The sequence below is a fragment of the Xenopus laevis genome, chromosome 5L (genome assembly GCF_017654675.1).
Source record: "Xenopus laevis strain J_2021 chromosome 5L, Xenopus_laevis_v10.1, whole genome shotgun sequence".
Classification (NCBI taxonomy): Eukaryota; Metazoa; Chordata; class Amphibia; order Anura; family Pipidae; genus Xenopus; species Xenopus laevis.
The window spans coordinates 109,530,883-109,548,136 of NC_054379.1; the positions used below are offsets into that span (position 1 = coordinate 109,530,883).

General features: G+C 38.8%; 1 protein-coding gene across 2 annotated transcripts; it reads right to left on the minus strand.

Annotated features, from left to right (window-relative positions):
* Positions 1–257: 257 nt before the first annotated feature.
* pcyt1a.L (phosphate cytidylyltransferase 1A, choline L homeolog) lies at positions 258–16,292 on the minus strand. 2 transcript variants are annotated; one of them, XM_018262083.2, is made up of 9 exons: positions 15,942–16,292; positions 13,039–13,180; positions 10,464–10,566; positions 7,783–7,899; positions 7,087–7,238; positions 6,531–6,609; positions 5,414–5,556; positions 3,082–3,270; positions 258–1,245 (listed from the first exon to the last, which is right to left on the minus strand). In XM_018262083.2, exons 2-9 carry the CDS (start codon positions 13,153–13,155, stop codon positions 1,039–1,041), a joined length of 1,107 nt encoding a protein of 368 aa, XP_018117572.1. In that variant the 5' UTR covers positions 13,156–13,180; positions 15,942–16,292; the 3' UTR covers positions 258–1,038. The 2 variants fall into 2 exon arrangements, with proteins under 2 accessions (XP_018117572.1, NP_001089299.1); NM_001095830.1 differs by having other exon boundaries at positions 10,464–10,563; positions 15,942–16,082.
* Positions 16,293–17,254: the final 962 nt, after the last annotated feature.

A 17,254-nucleotide genomic window follows, 5' to 3' on the forward strand; every position in this document is an offset into this window, starting at 1 on the left:
GCCCCCCACTACCACTGCTCCAGACCCCCCACCACCACTGCTCCAGACCCCCCACCACCACTGCTCCAGACCCCACCACCACCACTGCTCCAGACCCCACCACCATTCTCCAGAAACCCCTCAAACCCTGCAATGCTCCAAACCCCCCACCACCACTCCAACCCCCCCCCAAGAGTAGCTAGCACCAAGGATTTGGAATGGACTGTGTGTTATTTTTTTTTTGTCTTTCCATTACAATACAAACAATGAAACTAGGGTGGAGGCAGACATATTTAATACATTTAAACAACAACAAAAATATTTCAGTGGTATTGTACTCTGTAATCTCCATGACAGTCAAGAGGAAATCTCTGATAATATTCCAGTATGAGAAGCGATTTGTAAACATAGCCCATTAGCTAGGAAATCTGTCATTTAAGATTTGTTGATTAACCAGGTCGGTGCCCACACAGTCCATAAGGTAATCATGCAGGATTTGCACCAAAATTCGGATACCAGGCACTTTCTATCAGAAATGGCTCTCAGTGACTGCTTTCATTCCAAGAACAGCTTCCGCTGGTCACTACTCCCATTCTAGTGTTTATTGTCAGACTTGCAAAATCTGCTTTGACAACATAAGAAGCTTGAACCATCCTGGAATGTGGGAGTTCACAGTAGAAACCATGTAGAGGGATGAGAAACGACTCATGGTTAGAGGAGATTATTATGAATCCATGGTGAGAAAACCTCCAGGAAACAGAAAACAAAAATCAATGACAAGGAAAGATACGAATATCTTAGATAAATAGTTCATTAAAAAAGGACCTAAGTTCCATTAAAAAAAACCCCATAAAAATAAAGGGAGGAAAAAAAGCTAATGTGACGCGTTTTAACCACTCCCGCTAACTCTGCCTTTCTGCACACTCTCCAGCTTGGCACTGGAAATCTCTGTGGCCCACACTGGGCCCTCGTTCCCTCAAGGAGTGGCTGCTTCTCTGGAGTTTGGGCATTAGCAGCTGATTGGAAAGATTTGGTTTTGGGAGAGAATTGGGAGGCTTTTTAATCCTCTTCATCTTCACTGATATCATAAGTGGCAGCAGTGGGCCGAGAGTGCCTTCCAGGAGATGCAGGGGGAGAGATTTTGGCGGAAAATGGCCAGCGAAACGATGGGGAGGGAGAGCGCTCACGAGTGGGGCTACTGCTAGGGCTTTGCTTTGGACTGATAGCCTGAAGCATTCTCCCTTTGCCTTCCTTCAGCATGTGCTTCTGTAACGACAAGCAAGAAATAATTACCAATAAGATATCCAGATCTCTTTAATCACTAATTGTCAACTATTTATATTACTTAGCACTTTAGTACTTCATTTTACATCTACAGGTATAGGATCCATTATCCGGAAACCCCTTATCCAGAGAGCCCCGAATTACGGAAACGTTGTCTCCCGTAGACTCCATTTTATCCAACTAATCCAAATTTTTAAAAATGATTTCCTTTTTCTCTGTAATAATAAAACAGTAGCTTGTTCTTGATCCCAACTAAGATATAATTGATCCGTATTGGAAACAAAACCAGCCTATTGGGTTTATTTACGGTTTACATCATTTTCTAGTAGACTTAGGGCATGATCTAAATTATGGAAATATCCATTATCTGGAAAACCCCAGGTCCCAAGCATTCTGGATAACAGGTCCCATACCGGTACCTGTTTTGGGGCAGCTTTTGCACAAAGACACATAGGAACAAAGATTTGACAGAAACAGTTGTATTGCGGATTGTTATGAACGTTTCTTCCTGTGCTTCTGAGGCATGTAGTAGCTGTTGCTGGTATAGTATAGTATGTCTAACAAACATGGAATTCTGCAGTAGTGCAGAAAACAGATATAAAGGAGTTAATAAATGAACAGAATGCAAATTCATCGGCTGATAATACAACACTGGGAACCTCTGTGATAAACTCTTTTTGCAGACGACACCTATCTATAATAGTTTTAGATCTTTTTATTTTGTTACTTTTAATACTTTTTTTACTTTAGGATTGTCCAGAAAGTTAATGTAAAATGTTTTACTACTGTAAAGTGTGAGACACCCGTGTAGCATGATTTACCCAACCAGACAGCATGTGCCTCCTGCAGCATCGAGGGGGTTAATAATGTTGTAGAAATCTATACTAAATATGACTTACTACGGATGTGAGAAATTCTGTCTAGAGAGCGCATTTGGAACTGTGTAAAAACCTACTCTGTGTACTGCCGTTGGATATACTGTATTTAGTAAATTTGAATTTGTGAAATAATGAAACACAGAGTGTAATAACGGCAGATATGTTTACACAGTTTTAGGGAGATATTAGAAAAAAAAACCAAGTCTTAAAAAGTGAATAATTCCCAGAAACACAGGGCCGCACCAAATTGGAAAGCGCAAACCAAAAGAATCACGTTTCCAACCTGCATCCCAAGTCATGAAGCTGCTGAAACCATTATATCGGTCTCACATCAAGATGTAGTCATCTGTATTAAGCTAAAAATGGCATATTTTACATAATGAATAACATATTGATGCAGCCTTCAGCATCTTTATAGTAGTAATGATCCGGGCTTTAAAATTGTCACAGGAGTTTCCTCATTGAGTATTTTGTTGGGCTCAGTGGGCTCTGAGCAGCTGTTGAGATGCTAAGCTTAGGGGTCGTCACAAATCAAGCACAAAATTAGGTTTGCCTCTCAATAAGCTGATGCTACAGAATTGATTATTAATTTCTGATGCTAATACAGCAGCACGAAGCATGTGCAGTGAATCAGCAGAAAAGAAGACGGAGAGCTACTGGGGCATCTTTGGAGGCACAGATCTTTACTGCTAAAGCGTTGTGGTTACCTTGGGCTGGTAAAAAAGCCCAAAACAATAAGGTACAACATTTCTAGCCTACTTCTTTAGTTAAGCTTTAGTTCTCCTTTAAATAATATCCTTGATGCAGAAAGGAAGCATTTATAGTTTATAAGCAAAGCTAATTTTCTCTTGTGCTTGTGATACTTGTGAGACATTGTAAAATCTTTGATAGAACATTCCCTGTGATTTTACAATAGAAAAATAAAAGATAATATCCTTACCAAAGCTCCCTCTGGGCCAAACATCTCTAAAAAGTTTCCAATGAACTCTCGTGATTTCTCCTCCCACTTTTGAATCATATCAATACTCTTCTCTTCCACCTTCTGCACAAATTCTTTGGACTTCTCCTCCACATCTTTAACTTTCTTTTTCACTTTATCCACACGTTCTTGCAGATTAAAGCGTTTCTCCTAAAACCAACACACCAGGGCAGGTTAATGGGAGTGAGGTTTCCCTTTGTAGGTAAAATTGAAAGACACCTCTTTACATCTTGGGAAGGAAGCCTAACATTGGGCACACTATAATCTCATCTAAAACTCACTCACAGGGTTGTACAGTGCAGCTCTTAACTACAATTAGCCCATGCTTTAGCCTACAGGAGATTCCATAAAAATGGAGATTTTAAGGGGCACGTTTGGGTTTACTTCCCAGGATTCTTCTCTGCATACACACAGGATAAGGGTCTACAATTCTTTTTAGGTCTATTTTTTATGTATTTAAGAAAATTGGACTTAAATCTTTATATATTATGGTCTTTTGTAAAACATCAATGCACCAGTTCTATAAATGGGAAGTATGGCACTGGAAACTTTTACTATATACCAGGGGTCCCAAACTTTTTTAGCTGTGAGCCACATTCAAATATAAAAAGAGTTGGGGAGCCACACAAGCATGAAGAAAGTCCATCGGGATGCCAAATAAGGGATGCGATTAGGTTTTTGGTAGTCCTTATGTGGACAGGAGGCTCTATTTGGCAATACACCTGTTTTTTATGCAACAAAAACTTCAAAAATTTAAAATCAAGCAACTGTTTTGGGGCCACTGGAAACAACATATTGCTCGCTAGTCACTGGTTGGGGGATCACTGCTATATACACTACCTTGAAAATTATTAAGATCAATTCTGTAATTTAAAGGGGTGGTTCACCTTTGATATAAATTTTATTATGTTATAGAATGGCCAATTCTAAGCAACTTTTCAATTGGTCTTCCCTATTTATTTTGTATAGTTTTTAAATTATTTGCCTTTTTCTTCTGACTTAGTTTTCAAATTGGGGTCACTGAAACCATCTAAAGAACAAACGTTCTATAACACTACAAATGTATTGTTATTGCTACTTTTTATTACTCATCTTTCTATTCAGGCCTCTCCTATTCCAATTTCTTATTCAAATCAGTGCATTGTTACTAGGGTAATTTGGACCCTAGCAACCAGATTGCCGAAACTGCATACGGGAGAGCCGCTGAATAAAAAGCAAAATAACTCAAAAACCACAAATAATAAAAAATGAAAGCCAATTGCAATTTGTCTCAAAATATCACACTCTACATCGTATTAAAAGTTAGCTGAAAGGTAAATAACCCATTATGGATGTATAAATCCTACACAGTTTTAACAGGAACTCGTCACTACGTCTATATAAAAAGGTGGCCAGCACTTAACTTGCATTAGAAAGGTGCCTCCTGCCTCTCCAGGCTACAGATTCGAGAACAGGGATGTTGTTCTCTTGACTTTGGGCTTAGCGGGGGGGGGGGGGGATGGGCACGGAAAAGTATTGATAGGCTGAGGCACGGTTTACATTTGTTCTTCAGCCAATCAATATATTCCACAGTCTGACGTAAATTACAGATTCTTTGTTGTTGAACACGTGTCATGCTTGACTCAGGTGAGTAGCAAAGGGCCAGGGGAACTTTCCAAATAGAAAAATGGAAAAAACTGAAATATGTTAGCATAAGGATTTATTTCACTTTGTATTCAGCAGCTCATCAATTTGCATTTGAAACAATCTGGTAGCTAGGGTCCTAATTATCCTAGCAACCATGCAGTGATTTGAATAACAGGCTGGAATATGAACAGGAGAGGAATTTACTAGAAAAATGAGCAATAAAAAGTAGCAGTAAAAAAAAGAGTGTAGCCTTACAGAGCATTTGCTATTTAGATGGGGTCAGCGATACCCATCTAAAAGCTGGAGAAAAAAAAAGGCAAATAGCAGCAGTTATTTTAATTTTTCTTAATATTTTTATAACCTAGGGCCTTTGGCCTTGTGTTTTTATATGGTCATGAAACTCCTCGGTAACTTATAATATCCTTATATTTTACAAGAGGGGGTACTTTATTCACTATATATTATATAATAATATATAATATAACTAATTAATAGTACCTTAACAAAGGAAGGTACTTAATTCGAACAAAATCATGTGTCACAAAGATTTCTCTCCTGTTTAATCTGGGTCCATTTTGAAAAATATTAAGAAGCCCTGTTGTAGGTATATATTGTTAGGAGGTATATTGAGATACACACATAAAACATTGATATAGAGGGAACTTACATTGATAAAGCTGACATTAAGCTCCTTGGCCGTGTATCCACGCTGTAAATTGCGACGTACATAAACATCATAATCCCTCACAATTCTTGTGATAATGTCAGAGGTGGAGATTCCTTCTGTCCGCTGTGTGGGAGCAAACATCCCTGGAGTGGTGAGAAAAGGAACATATTACCGACATTGGTTTTGTAACGAAAAAAAGTGCATTTGTATGTAAACTTAGCTACAGTACATTGTATGCAATGTACAATCTAATACATTAAAAAAAAACTAAATTCACCCCAAGCTGCCTTTGTTGCTCCATTCCTAGTCCTAAAGAATATCATTATATAAAGTGGTCCAAACACCTAAATTCATCAGCTGACCTGACTGTTTGTAATGGCTGACCAATGATGATTTTATTTCAAACACTCCAGAAACTGAATGGTCAGATGGATTGTTTTATCATTCATGCATAACCATGCCATGTAGTCAGAAATGGATTATGTGGCCAGGATTTTTGGTATATGCAGAGTCCAATGAAATACAATCTATATAAGAAAGGACAATGAGCTGAATTTACAATGCCTGTGCCAAAATAAAAAGTGGATTATCTCAAGGGTTACAAGTGCTCCCCAAATATGAATTTATTTTTATGCTTGCATTTCCCCAGCAAGTATAACAAGTACAGATATGGGATCAGTTATCCGGAAACCCATTACCCAGAAAGTCTGAATTACAGGATGCCCGTCTCCCATTTTAATTAATTAATTTAAATATAATAATAATATAATAATAATAATAATAAAACAGTACCTTGTACTTGATCTCAACTAAGATATAATTAATCCTTGTTGAATGCACAACAAGCATATTGGGGTTGTTTAATGTCTGAATGATTTTTTCGTAGATTTAAGGTACAGAGTTCTAAATTACGGAAAGATCCCTTATCCGGTAAAGTCCAGGTCCCAAGCATTCTGTATTTTAAAGTAGGATAGAATGCAGGGAAGGTTAAAGACAAAGATGAATTATGTAAGATAAGATAGAAAAATAAATAATGAAGATGCTCTAAAAAAAAAACAAAGGCTCCGTTTTGAACTTCCTAAAACACTGAAAATATAGAACAACATTGTGAGCTCACCTGCTTCTTTAATGTGCTTATAAACATCATCACTTCCTGCAGAAGAGTATGGGATATCATCATGTGCTACAAAATCAATCTGGAGAAAAAGGAAATTCTGATTTTTTTAAGGTAGCACAAAATAGAGTTATATTGTGCTTACGAAAGGCAGAGAAATGCTATACAGGCAGTCCCTGGGTTATGTACGAGATAGGGTCTGTAGGTTTGTTCTTAAGTTGAATCATATACATTTACTTGTTTAATGCAACAAGACAGATGTTTGTCTTAACATAGTATTTATTTTTACCTTTCTGTGCTCTGCAGTAGACAACACATGCGAGAGGGGATTGGGGCAGGTGGTTTATTAAAGCTAAATGCTAATAAAGGCCAAGCAAACCACAGTACATTACTGTAATTGCCTCTGTTTGTAAATATGAGTTGTATGGAAGTTGGGTGTATGTAACTCGAGGACTCACTGTATTCACCTGCCAGTGAGCATTTTTTACATTAGGGAGGCCCTTAAACCTAATACTGGCCAGCTGCCAGTCTGGAAGCCACAAATCTTAACATAACTTACCCTATGTTTCTGCAGGAACTCTGGGGTAAGTGTCCATGGTGCATTTCTCACCACCTCATCCACATAGCGGCAGTGTTGGACTGCATCATATCTTTCTGCCTCATTCATCACCGTGAAGCCTTTCAAGTTGTGTGTAAGTTCATCACTGCAGACTAAAGACACCGATTGGTAAATAATGCTACGAAGGCTCGCTTGCACACTACTTAGAATTTGGCATTTACAAAAAGACTAAATAAGAATGTATTCAAACAAATGCTTGTATTTAGGTTGTATGCCGATAAGAGTCAATTTTTCTGAAAAATTAGAAAGGGCCAGAATAAGGTGTAGCCAGTTAGACGTTTTCACTAGAAACATGATTTTAACATTAGAGATGCAGACAGGGTCATAACAAGAGCACTTAGTCCCATGGCCAGAAAAAAATTCTGAGAGTCCAGCACACATAGGCCCTCCTGTTTGCGTCTGCCTGCAACCCCCCTCCCATGCCGCATACTCGCTCAGGCATGGAAGCGTCAATTTAAAAAAGAAAGCGGCGGGGAGGGGGATTTGAAAGCTATAGAGGAAACAGACGCTGCAGTCCAGGCCCCCCTTTTTCCTGGGTGGCATTCTCCACAAGCTGGGTATTTAGTAAATGGCTAAATAAAAACAACCCCCCCAAACTGCTGGTAGAATGTGCTGTTGCTAGAGCTTTCACCTCACCTCCTACAATCAAGTGTGTGTTGGGAAAGAGATTCTTTGCTTGCATTAAAGCTCGTGCATGGCCAGAGTGGAACAGATCAAATATTCCATCAGCATAAACTCTCACAGGTCGTTCCACTACAGAAGAGGAAAAAACATATGTTAAAACATATAAAACATCTGAAAGAACAACAAAACATAAGAACAACAAAAAATAAATACAGTTTTGAATCAATTATAAAATTAAGATTAACACTAAATAATTCTCCCCATTTAGGAAGAGGGTTGCCCTATCCTGTCAGATGTACACATTCTAAGGGATCTATAAATTTGGATGGGTCTGTTCACAATATTTAGGGGCCTATTTAATAAACCTTGATTTTTTCAAAAAAAAAAAAAACTAGAATTTTTCAAAATGTATGATTATATTGTTTTACCCTGAAGCTGCTAACAATCCGAATCAGAAAATACTCCATCTAAATCCTATTAAAGTCATGTAGAAGTCAATGGCAGATGTCCCTTTTACAATTGAATTGAAGCTTGATTTTGTCGAGACTTTTCCCGCAACTACTTTTTCAAGCTGATTTTTTGATAAATGAGGTAAATTTGTGGATGGGAGTTAGGTCAACATTGTTTTAATAAAAAAATGGGAAAAAATCCACTTTATGTAAATCCTCCCCTTAGTATACTTGCATGTGTTGGCTAGAAAGGCAACAAACCCTAACATTAACTCATCACAATGTGTTGGATTGGCAGTTATCCCACATTTATGGCTGGATTTGATTTATCCATCCATATAATACACAAGAGCTATGAATATCCTGTAAATTATATCCTTATAAACGGTGCTTAGTGATGTCATCGGTTATTATCCGAGATTAGTGATGTCATTTCTGTCATATGACTCACTGAAATTTGTGTATTATAATAAATAAAGTACCCCCTGTTGCAAAATATGAGGATATTAGAAGTAACCTTGGAGTTCCATGACCTGTATAAAAACACTCGGCCTTTGTCCTCATGTTTTATATGGTCATGAAACTCCCAGGTAATTTATAATATCCTTATATTTTACAATTAGATGTCACTTTTAAGGGGTTGTTCACTTTTGAGATAACTTTTAGTATGATGTAGAGATTAATATTCTGAGACATTTGCAATTGGTTTTTGAGTTATTTAGCTTCTTATTCAGCAGCTCTTCAATTTGCATTTTAGGCAGTCTGATAACTAGGGTCTAAATTACCTTAGCAACCATGCATTGATTTGAATAAGAGACTGGAATATGAATAGGAGAGGGCCTAAATAGAAGGATTAATAATAAAAAGTAACAATAACAATACATTTGTAGCCTTACGGAGCATTTGTTTTTTAGAAGGGGTCAGCGACACCCATTTGAAAGCTGCAAAGAGTCAGAAGAAAAAGGCAAATAACTATAAAACTAAAATAAATAAATAATGAAAGCCAATTGAAAAGTTACTTAGAACTGGTTGTTCTATAACTTAATAAAAGCTACCTTAAAGGTGAAACACCCCTTTAACATAATAAAATGTGAACACACTAGTGCACATTTTAGGCAAGTGCAAGAGGGAAGCCCTAGAATGGATGGAAAATGAAACATACACTGATGCTATGCAAAGGTACCTTCACTCATGCACACAGCAATTTGCAGTGAACATCAGAGTGGCCGTTTAGCCTGCTCTGATGAATTGTGTCCAACTATGTAGTATTTAAAGCCCACTGGCACCAACGCTCACTGCCTGATCACCTGTCTTGAACAGTATACTGCTGGATCCTCCCAAAATGTTGCCTGTTTCCAGGCCTTGTTGCTAAACTCTGTTCTGACCTGTGCATTGACTTTGATATTATATAAACCTTTATTTATTTGTTTGGTTTTGCAGGTCTTCTTGCCTGTCCTGGTTTTGCCCAAATGAGTAAAACTTGTTTTATTAGTACAGGTATGGAATCGGTTATCCTTAAACCCGTTATCCAGAAAGCTCTGAATTACAGAATTTCCTTTTCCTCTGTAATAAGAAAACTAAATTATTAATTAATGTATTAATTATACTAAAGTAATCCTTATTGGAAGCAATGCCAGCTTACCATTGTGTTTATTTAAAGTTTACATGATTTTCTAGTAGACTTAAGGTAAGAACATCCAATTTATCCGTGAAACCCCAGGTCTCAAGCATTCTGGATAACAGGCCCCATACTTGTACTAGTCTTGCCTATTCCCCAGTACTAGTTCCTCCTCAATCTCCACATCAATTTCGCAGGCAAGGGTCCCTTTAATTGGGTAGCTCCCTAGAGGGTTGCATCAATGGATGTAACTAGGTTTTTGCCAAGAGAATATAGTTAATAAAACTGTACACTTGAAGGGACGCCATCTCCACTACTGTCGACTTGCAGCCAAGTTGTGGGAGACGCTACACAATGTCAGAAATCTGGGGACTAAATGCTGCATTATAGATCAAAAAAAAACAAAACAAAACAAAAAAACATGCTGATTTGGGTCAGCAAATTGCACAGGGTGCACACAGATATGTGAAACAAATCAAAGCTGTAACAAGCTTTCTCTGTTGTAGGTGTGAGATGGAAGAAGAAATTGGTTATAAATTTGCACTTAGAAACATATCTTAAGCCATATATTTATTTTCATTGGCTGAATATCATTGCTATAAACTGAAGTGCAGTGTTTGGCTTACATGGGGTTCCTAATTTTGCCTCTTGCATTGACACTCTTCTGTAGGGCTTACTGCGGTCCACCTTCAGCTCATCAGAAAATGGTGCAGGCTCGCTCACTCCCTGCAGAGTTAAAAAAAGCAAAGCATTGCAACATTAAGAATAAGGTTTACTGAAAGCATAGGGGGGAAAAAATCCATTCCACAGCAGCCACCTATGTTTTTTTTAATATAACAATAAACAATGTTTTTTATTTTATGATAACGTGTGCACTACATTTATTCCTTTTTTTTCTTTGCTTTGGATTAATGCAGTCTGGAGAGCTCTGCATCTATGCAGGCACACTGAAACTTCTACAGTGCGTGTGAGATATCCAGCTAAGGGAGCAGGGGTGAGTCTGTATGGTTTTGCTGATTTACTGAAAGCATGACAATATGATTGAAAATATTGAGCAATTCAGTGGCCAGAGGCTGCATCACACCCAAATGTATGTCTTGTGCAATGTGAACTTTTGTGCAAGATGTACTGTACTTATTTGATATGGAGACCATATTGTAATGTTTATGGATTTTAATTTTACAAATTTCCTGGTATTTATACAGTGCTTTATACATCATTCACATCAGTCACTGCCCCAGTAGAGTTTACAATGTATGTTTATAGTAGTTTGTCCTTTTTTGAGTGACTATCAACATGCAACAATCTTATGTAAACTTTACAGGATGGAGGTGAGATTTCCTAAATGCTAATTCAGTAAACATTTTGATTTGAATAAACTAGCTTACTTGCTTATAGTGAGGGGGAAGAAGAATGATGTGATAAAGTTCTGCCACCATGTGGACAAATTACACAATGTCATCTCAGGCACTGACCAGAGATTCCACCATGTAAAGAACAGTTCAGTGTAAAAATAAAAACTGGGTAAATAGATAGGCTGTGCAAAATAAACAATGTTTCTAATATAGTTACAAAAATATAATCTATAAAGGCCGAAGTGATAATAGCCAGAACACAACTTTCTGCTTTTCAGCTCTAACTCCAGCCTTTATACATTACATTTTTGAGTTGTATAGTTATGCTTTAAAGCACAAATGCTACAGAACTTTGTTGATCTGTTATGTTTAATACTGGTATATAGTCTCCATAGAACATAACAGTGTTTACAGAACTGTGAGGAAAGGCAATGTCAAGAATTCAAAATGCACATGCAAGAACAGGATCCCTTACTCAGAAACCTGTTATCCATAAAGTTTTGAATTCCAGGAAAGCCATCTCCCACAGATTCAAATAAAAAAAACTATGTATTTTAATCAAATAATTCTAATTTTCTAAAATGATTTTCTTTATCTCTGTAATAAAACTATACCTTTGCTCTTGATTGAAGGCATAATTAATCATTATTGGTGACAAAACAATCCTATTTGATTTAATGTTTAAATTGTTTTTTTTAGCATACAATGCATGGAGATGCAAATAATGGAAAGATCCCCCAGGTCTCAAACATTCTGGATAACAGGTCCCATCCCTGCATAACTATTTCCAGTCAACAAAGCATGCCAAACTCAGAGCTGCAATGGAAAGGTCATGTGTTAAAACACGTTTATCTGGTTCTGGGCCTCTAATGCTTTTGTGATTTTCTAGATCAAATTTACTGTAACTAGGTGCCCTGATGGAAAACAAAATACAGTTCTGTAAGCAGGAGATATTTTGTTATTTGCTCTGCTCAATTAATGGTTATGACAAGGTCAAAGCTTATTTTGTTATTTGCTCTGCTCAATTAATGGTTATGATAAGGTCAAAGCTTATTCCATATTATAGACGTCTGAAATTCCTGGGCTGACTAACTAAGGCTAGTGCCACATGGGGGCCAAAACCAGCGTGCTGAAATATACAGGCCGATTTCAACCCTACACGGGCTGTAGCCTTTATTTCCTTTTCGCATCCGGAACCATTGTGTCGGCTATGGAGCAAACACACGGCTGATATAAAAGAAGAAATGCAAGGTTTTGCATTTCGTTCTGAAATCACCCGAGTGTGTTCGCTTGGGAAACAGCATTACTGCAGGGAAAGTGGGCAATAACCTGGCTTTTAGAAGTAACTAGCAAACAATTAGGGAGCAAGACATGGACATTTTAGAACATGTAACACTGGACATTGGGAATTCTGAAAAAATGTCAGCAAACTGCACAGATGACAGTACCCATATAAATGACCCACTGGTAAAACAGATTTAATAGAAAATTAAAATAAGCAGAGATACAAATACACATTCAACAGAGCAAAACACTTTAGCTAATGTTCAGCTGAATACCTAAAAAAAGTATTTTCGATGAGGACTGTCCTCTCATTATACGCAAAGCAGAAGTAATACTGGTAAGGAAGCTCAATATTGCAGTTAAAAATATCCATTTACTTGGAATACCCTATAGCTGGAGTTCACCCAAGGCATTTTAAACAACAGCCAGGGCAGTATGCGGATGAAGTTCTCAACTGTAGACCAGTTCCACCCTCTCTGGAATCTGATTAATCAGGTTCAGGCATCAGAGAGTATTTACTTCTACCAACACTAATTTATAAGACTCCTTATTACTTACTAACCATTGTGTGGCGGGGAACCTTTACTGGAACTGGGTCTTCATCCGTTGTCCCATTAGGTCCGACATTGTCTTTTCTTCTCTTTCGAGAAACTGACTTGGTAATGCTTTGGGCTTCCATTAGTGCAACGTTATGCTGGTAGAGGCTACAAGAAATAGATTTGGTTACAAATATCATCATCAATTCTTAGAAGGCCAAAAAGTAATGCTCTGGGCTTCCATTAGTGCAATGTTATGCTGGTAGAGACTAAAAGAAATAGATTTGGTTACAAATATCATCATCAATTCTTAGAAGGCCATCAAGTTCAGCATGAGAGAAAACAGACGTTTTAAGATGCTAAATTACTAGTGCTAGTATTAATAATGCTTCTGATTATAAAGTTCTATTACAGACGTTATCAGGTTATGTGAACCCTGAAAAGGACTCTCATATTATTGAATTTTAGGCACTCTTTATGGACTCCAGTACATTTGTAAAATACGGTTTTACATTTGCATTACACTCATTTTTAAAGTTTCCCAATATATATGTTAGCTATAAAAAAATCATACTTGCACAATCTATATGGACAGGTTGAAAAATGTATTTAAAAAAAAAATGTAATTAAATAGGTAAATAAGCAGTTTCAGCTTTAAAGTAACATACATATGATATACTGGGTATATGTCACATACTTGGCAAAAGTTTTGCTTTCCTGAACTAAAAGATACATGCAAAGGACATTTTAATTATAGCAGGCTGAAAAGGACATGAAATCCATCTGTCACGTCAATGGTATGTGGTGCGGGAGGATGCCAGAATGCTCTTATTTCAGATTATGTGACCTTAGATTAATAGGCATGATGCTCTCAATAAGACAAAGTTCATACAGAGAATTGATCTGAATGTCTGGGGACCAATGACAACTGGAAAGAATATCCGACTGAAAAAATAAAAATGCCAAAACAGCACAAACACTTCCCCTGTAGGTGCCAAACAGCTATTTTTGCTTTAAAGGTTACCATTCAATAAACAAAATACAAGTAAATAGCCTGTCCTATATTTGTGTGTTACATCATAGTATGATTGCCCTATAAATAGTACCCTGACTGCAAAACAATACTGAAGGGGGGCTGAATCATTTAATTCTTGTTCACTTGAAATAACCAGTCAGGCCTGGACTGGCAATCTGTCCATTCGGCAGATGCCCGAGGGGCCGGTGTATATTTTGTTCCAGTGGGCTGCTCCTCTTGCGCTCAGGCCCGGATTTTTGGCGGCATGCCGTCCAGCCGCATAAGTTTCCTAAAGCACTGAGGACTTAGCCGCGCGCAGTCCTAGTGCCTAAAGTGTGTAGAAAGTGTGTGCGCATACGCACCTGGAATAGGCAGGGAGGCGGGGGAGCATACAGACAGGCTCCCAGACCCGTATCACTAGGTTGGTCCCTGGAAGGATGGCGCTAAGCGCCCCGGGGACTGAAGCTGGTTAGCTGGTGCCATGCTTGTACTTCTGCTCATACAGGGCCTTGTGGTGTGGAGCTTCAGTGGTATGGAAGGGGGATGATGAGGTGGTATGTGTCATGGCAGGTGGGATGTGTGCATGCTGGTGTCTGCTGCTAAGAGGTGGCTATGTGACTGATAGAGAATTAAGTGGGAAAGCGGGGAATGTGGCAAAGAGAGGAGAGAGTGCGGAATGTGGCAATGAGGGGACATAAATGGCTCATGTGGTAGGAAGAGGACAATGAGTTGGGCGTGAGAGGGTTAAATGGGAGAGATGAGTTGAGATGATGGACATGTGAGAGAGAGACGAGCATGAATGGGGATTAATGGAAGAGATGGAGAATGAAAGGGGTGGAAGAGCAGCAAAATAAATGCAAGTTTATGGGTGCATAAGTACGGTATGTGGGATAGAAAGGCTGAAACTTCACTTATGCATGTGTGCATACGCATCTAGGGTAGACAGGGGTGCAGGGGAGCAGACAGATTGCGGGTGGCCTAGGGGCGTCCAAAATAGAAATCCGGCCCGACTGTAAATGATAAGGATATTAGACCTCACTGAGGGGTTCTGTGACCATATAAAGACACAAGGCTGCAGGCTGAGTTATACAGGGAACTCTGAGTATCACTCATGTATTATAAGGGATAATGTAATCCCTACTGTAAATGATAAGGATAATAGAAGTCACTGAGGGGTTATGTGACTATATAAAGGCACAAGGTTGCAGAATCTTTAACATATTTTACCTGAATTACACTGAAAAAGGCAGCTCTTTATGCACATCGTTTTTACTCCAGTATACGAGCGGATGAGTACAAGACCGTCGGGAGTTTACATGTGGGCTGCTTTGATTTTTTTGCCCGGGCTGCTTTTTACTCCCAGTCCGGCCCTGATGCAAGTTACTATGTATATACAAAGTACACAGCAGAAAGTTGTGTAGTAACATGGCCAATATTTGCAGTGGTGCAGTAACCTATAGCAACCAACCTGATTTCAATACAATAAATAAAGAAATAAGGTGCAGGAAGGGCCAAGGAAGAGACTGTAGCAAATGACAGCATCAGCATCTGACGAGCAAAGAGACTAGTAGCCCAAGGATAGACAGGCACAAATGCAGGGAAAAGGAAGATGCGATTAGACCATACACAGACAGACTTTGCTGCTCGTATCCCACAACTTCAAGGCACTTTCTGTCAAATGAGCTCAGTAGCACGTCACTCGTCCAGCCAGTGGATCAGCAAGGGACCATCTGTGCAGAACTCAAATCAATTGTGATCCTGTCAGTACCGCCTCGGCGTCTACTTCTACTGATTATTCATTGCTGCCACTTTTATCAAGACACAAGCAGACTGCTATTAAACGCTATTGTAATAAGCGCTGCGATTACTACTCATTGCTGTCGGTAGCCCCAATGGAAGAAGCGCCCCACTTACTTGTTACAGACTGACACAAATACAAGTTGTCACGTTACAGTGTCACCTACAGCTCCGCTTGTCATAACACAGCCCGCACTTCCGCTCTTTAAATCCTGCAGCTTCTCGGCTCCTGCAGCAGGCCAGCACTCCCACACTTTCCTCACGTCACGACTACTGAGGCTAGAAGCGCAGTGACGCGGCACGTAACCGCTTGGGGAGTAACGAGGAAGGACAGAATACGGTGTAGTAGTCACACAAGTGTGAGATTCGGTTGTCTGTGTAGGAAACGCACACCCCACAACTGTCACAATCCCGCTTTTCATGTTGCATCCCGCCATCCCTGATTGTTCCGTAAATGTCCCCAGTTATTTGGTCCTTCCCTGTGGTGCTCTTCGGCTTTTTCCGGCAACCTTTCACGATTCTGTGACGTCAGGACGCAAAAGTATAAAGCCTACTGCCGCTGCTCGCGTACGTACTGGCTGCAGGGCAGCACGCAAAGATAAAGTTTTAGTGGGGTGGCACGGTGTAATTCGTTTTTAAAACAACTTGTGTGGCTGTAAAGTGGCCTAAACGTTATGTTTGTTTTACCAGTAAAATGTAAAGTGTACTTCAACCAGGGTTGCCAGGTCTAATTTTCGAAACCAGCCAAGACTGAGACACTTCAAAAGTATCCCAAAAATCAATATATAATAAATATGTACACATACTCCCAACTGTCCCTTTTTTGGAGGGACAGTCCCTCTTTTGACAGCTCAACCCGCAGCCTCTCGTTTGTACTGGAAAATCCCTATTTTCGCTGCACTGAACAGCCAGAAAAAGAAACAAAGTTTCTCACTTAATTGGCTTTTAGCAGAGAGCCCAGAACAGCTAACAGGTGCAAATAAGATACTTTGTAACCATTTTGAGACACAAAAACACAGTTTAGATAAGGAGAAATATTTTCAAACTTTCATAACCTGCCAAATTTTGTAAAACAAACATGGTAATTAGGGGGTGTGGCCACATAAAGGGGTGTGGTCCAAAAATTGCTGCTCTACATGAGGAAAAAAAAATTTTGTCCCTCTTTTTACTTCCAAAATTTTGGGAGTTATGTGTACAAGTCTAAACAAATAAATGAATATATATGACAATATTTGCCTCTTTCAAATTTTCACTGATTTGCAAATTTTTCCATGAAGCAAAATGGGAAAAATTCACACGTTCCCAGGAGCATAACTTCAGAGGAGGTCCAGGAAGTATAGGGGCACAATAAGGCCCTAATAACATACAATAAATATTGGTAAAAACCTCTAAACATTTTGGTGGCCAGTAGATTTTTGCCCCAAAATTTT

What these genes read in the sequence shown, in the direction of transcription:
- pcyt1a.L (XM_018262083.2), bottom strand. Translation starts at nt 13,155, where the DNA reads ATGGAAGCCCAAAGCATTACCAAGTCAGTTTCTCGAAAGAGAAGAAAA. An exon ending in GGCAAAATTAGGAACCCCAT is followed by an intron (nt 7,900 to 10,463) that starts GTAAGCCAAACA and finishes CCTCTTCTGTAG; the next exon opens with TGGAACGACCTGTGAGAGTT. An exon ending in CACACACTTGATTGTAGGAG is followed by an intron (nt 7,239 to 7,782) that starts GTGAGGTGAAAG and finishes CGGTGTCTTTAG; the next exon opens with TCTGCAGTGATGAACTTACA.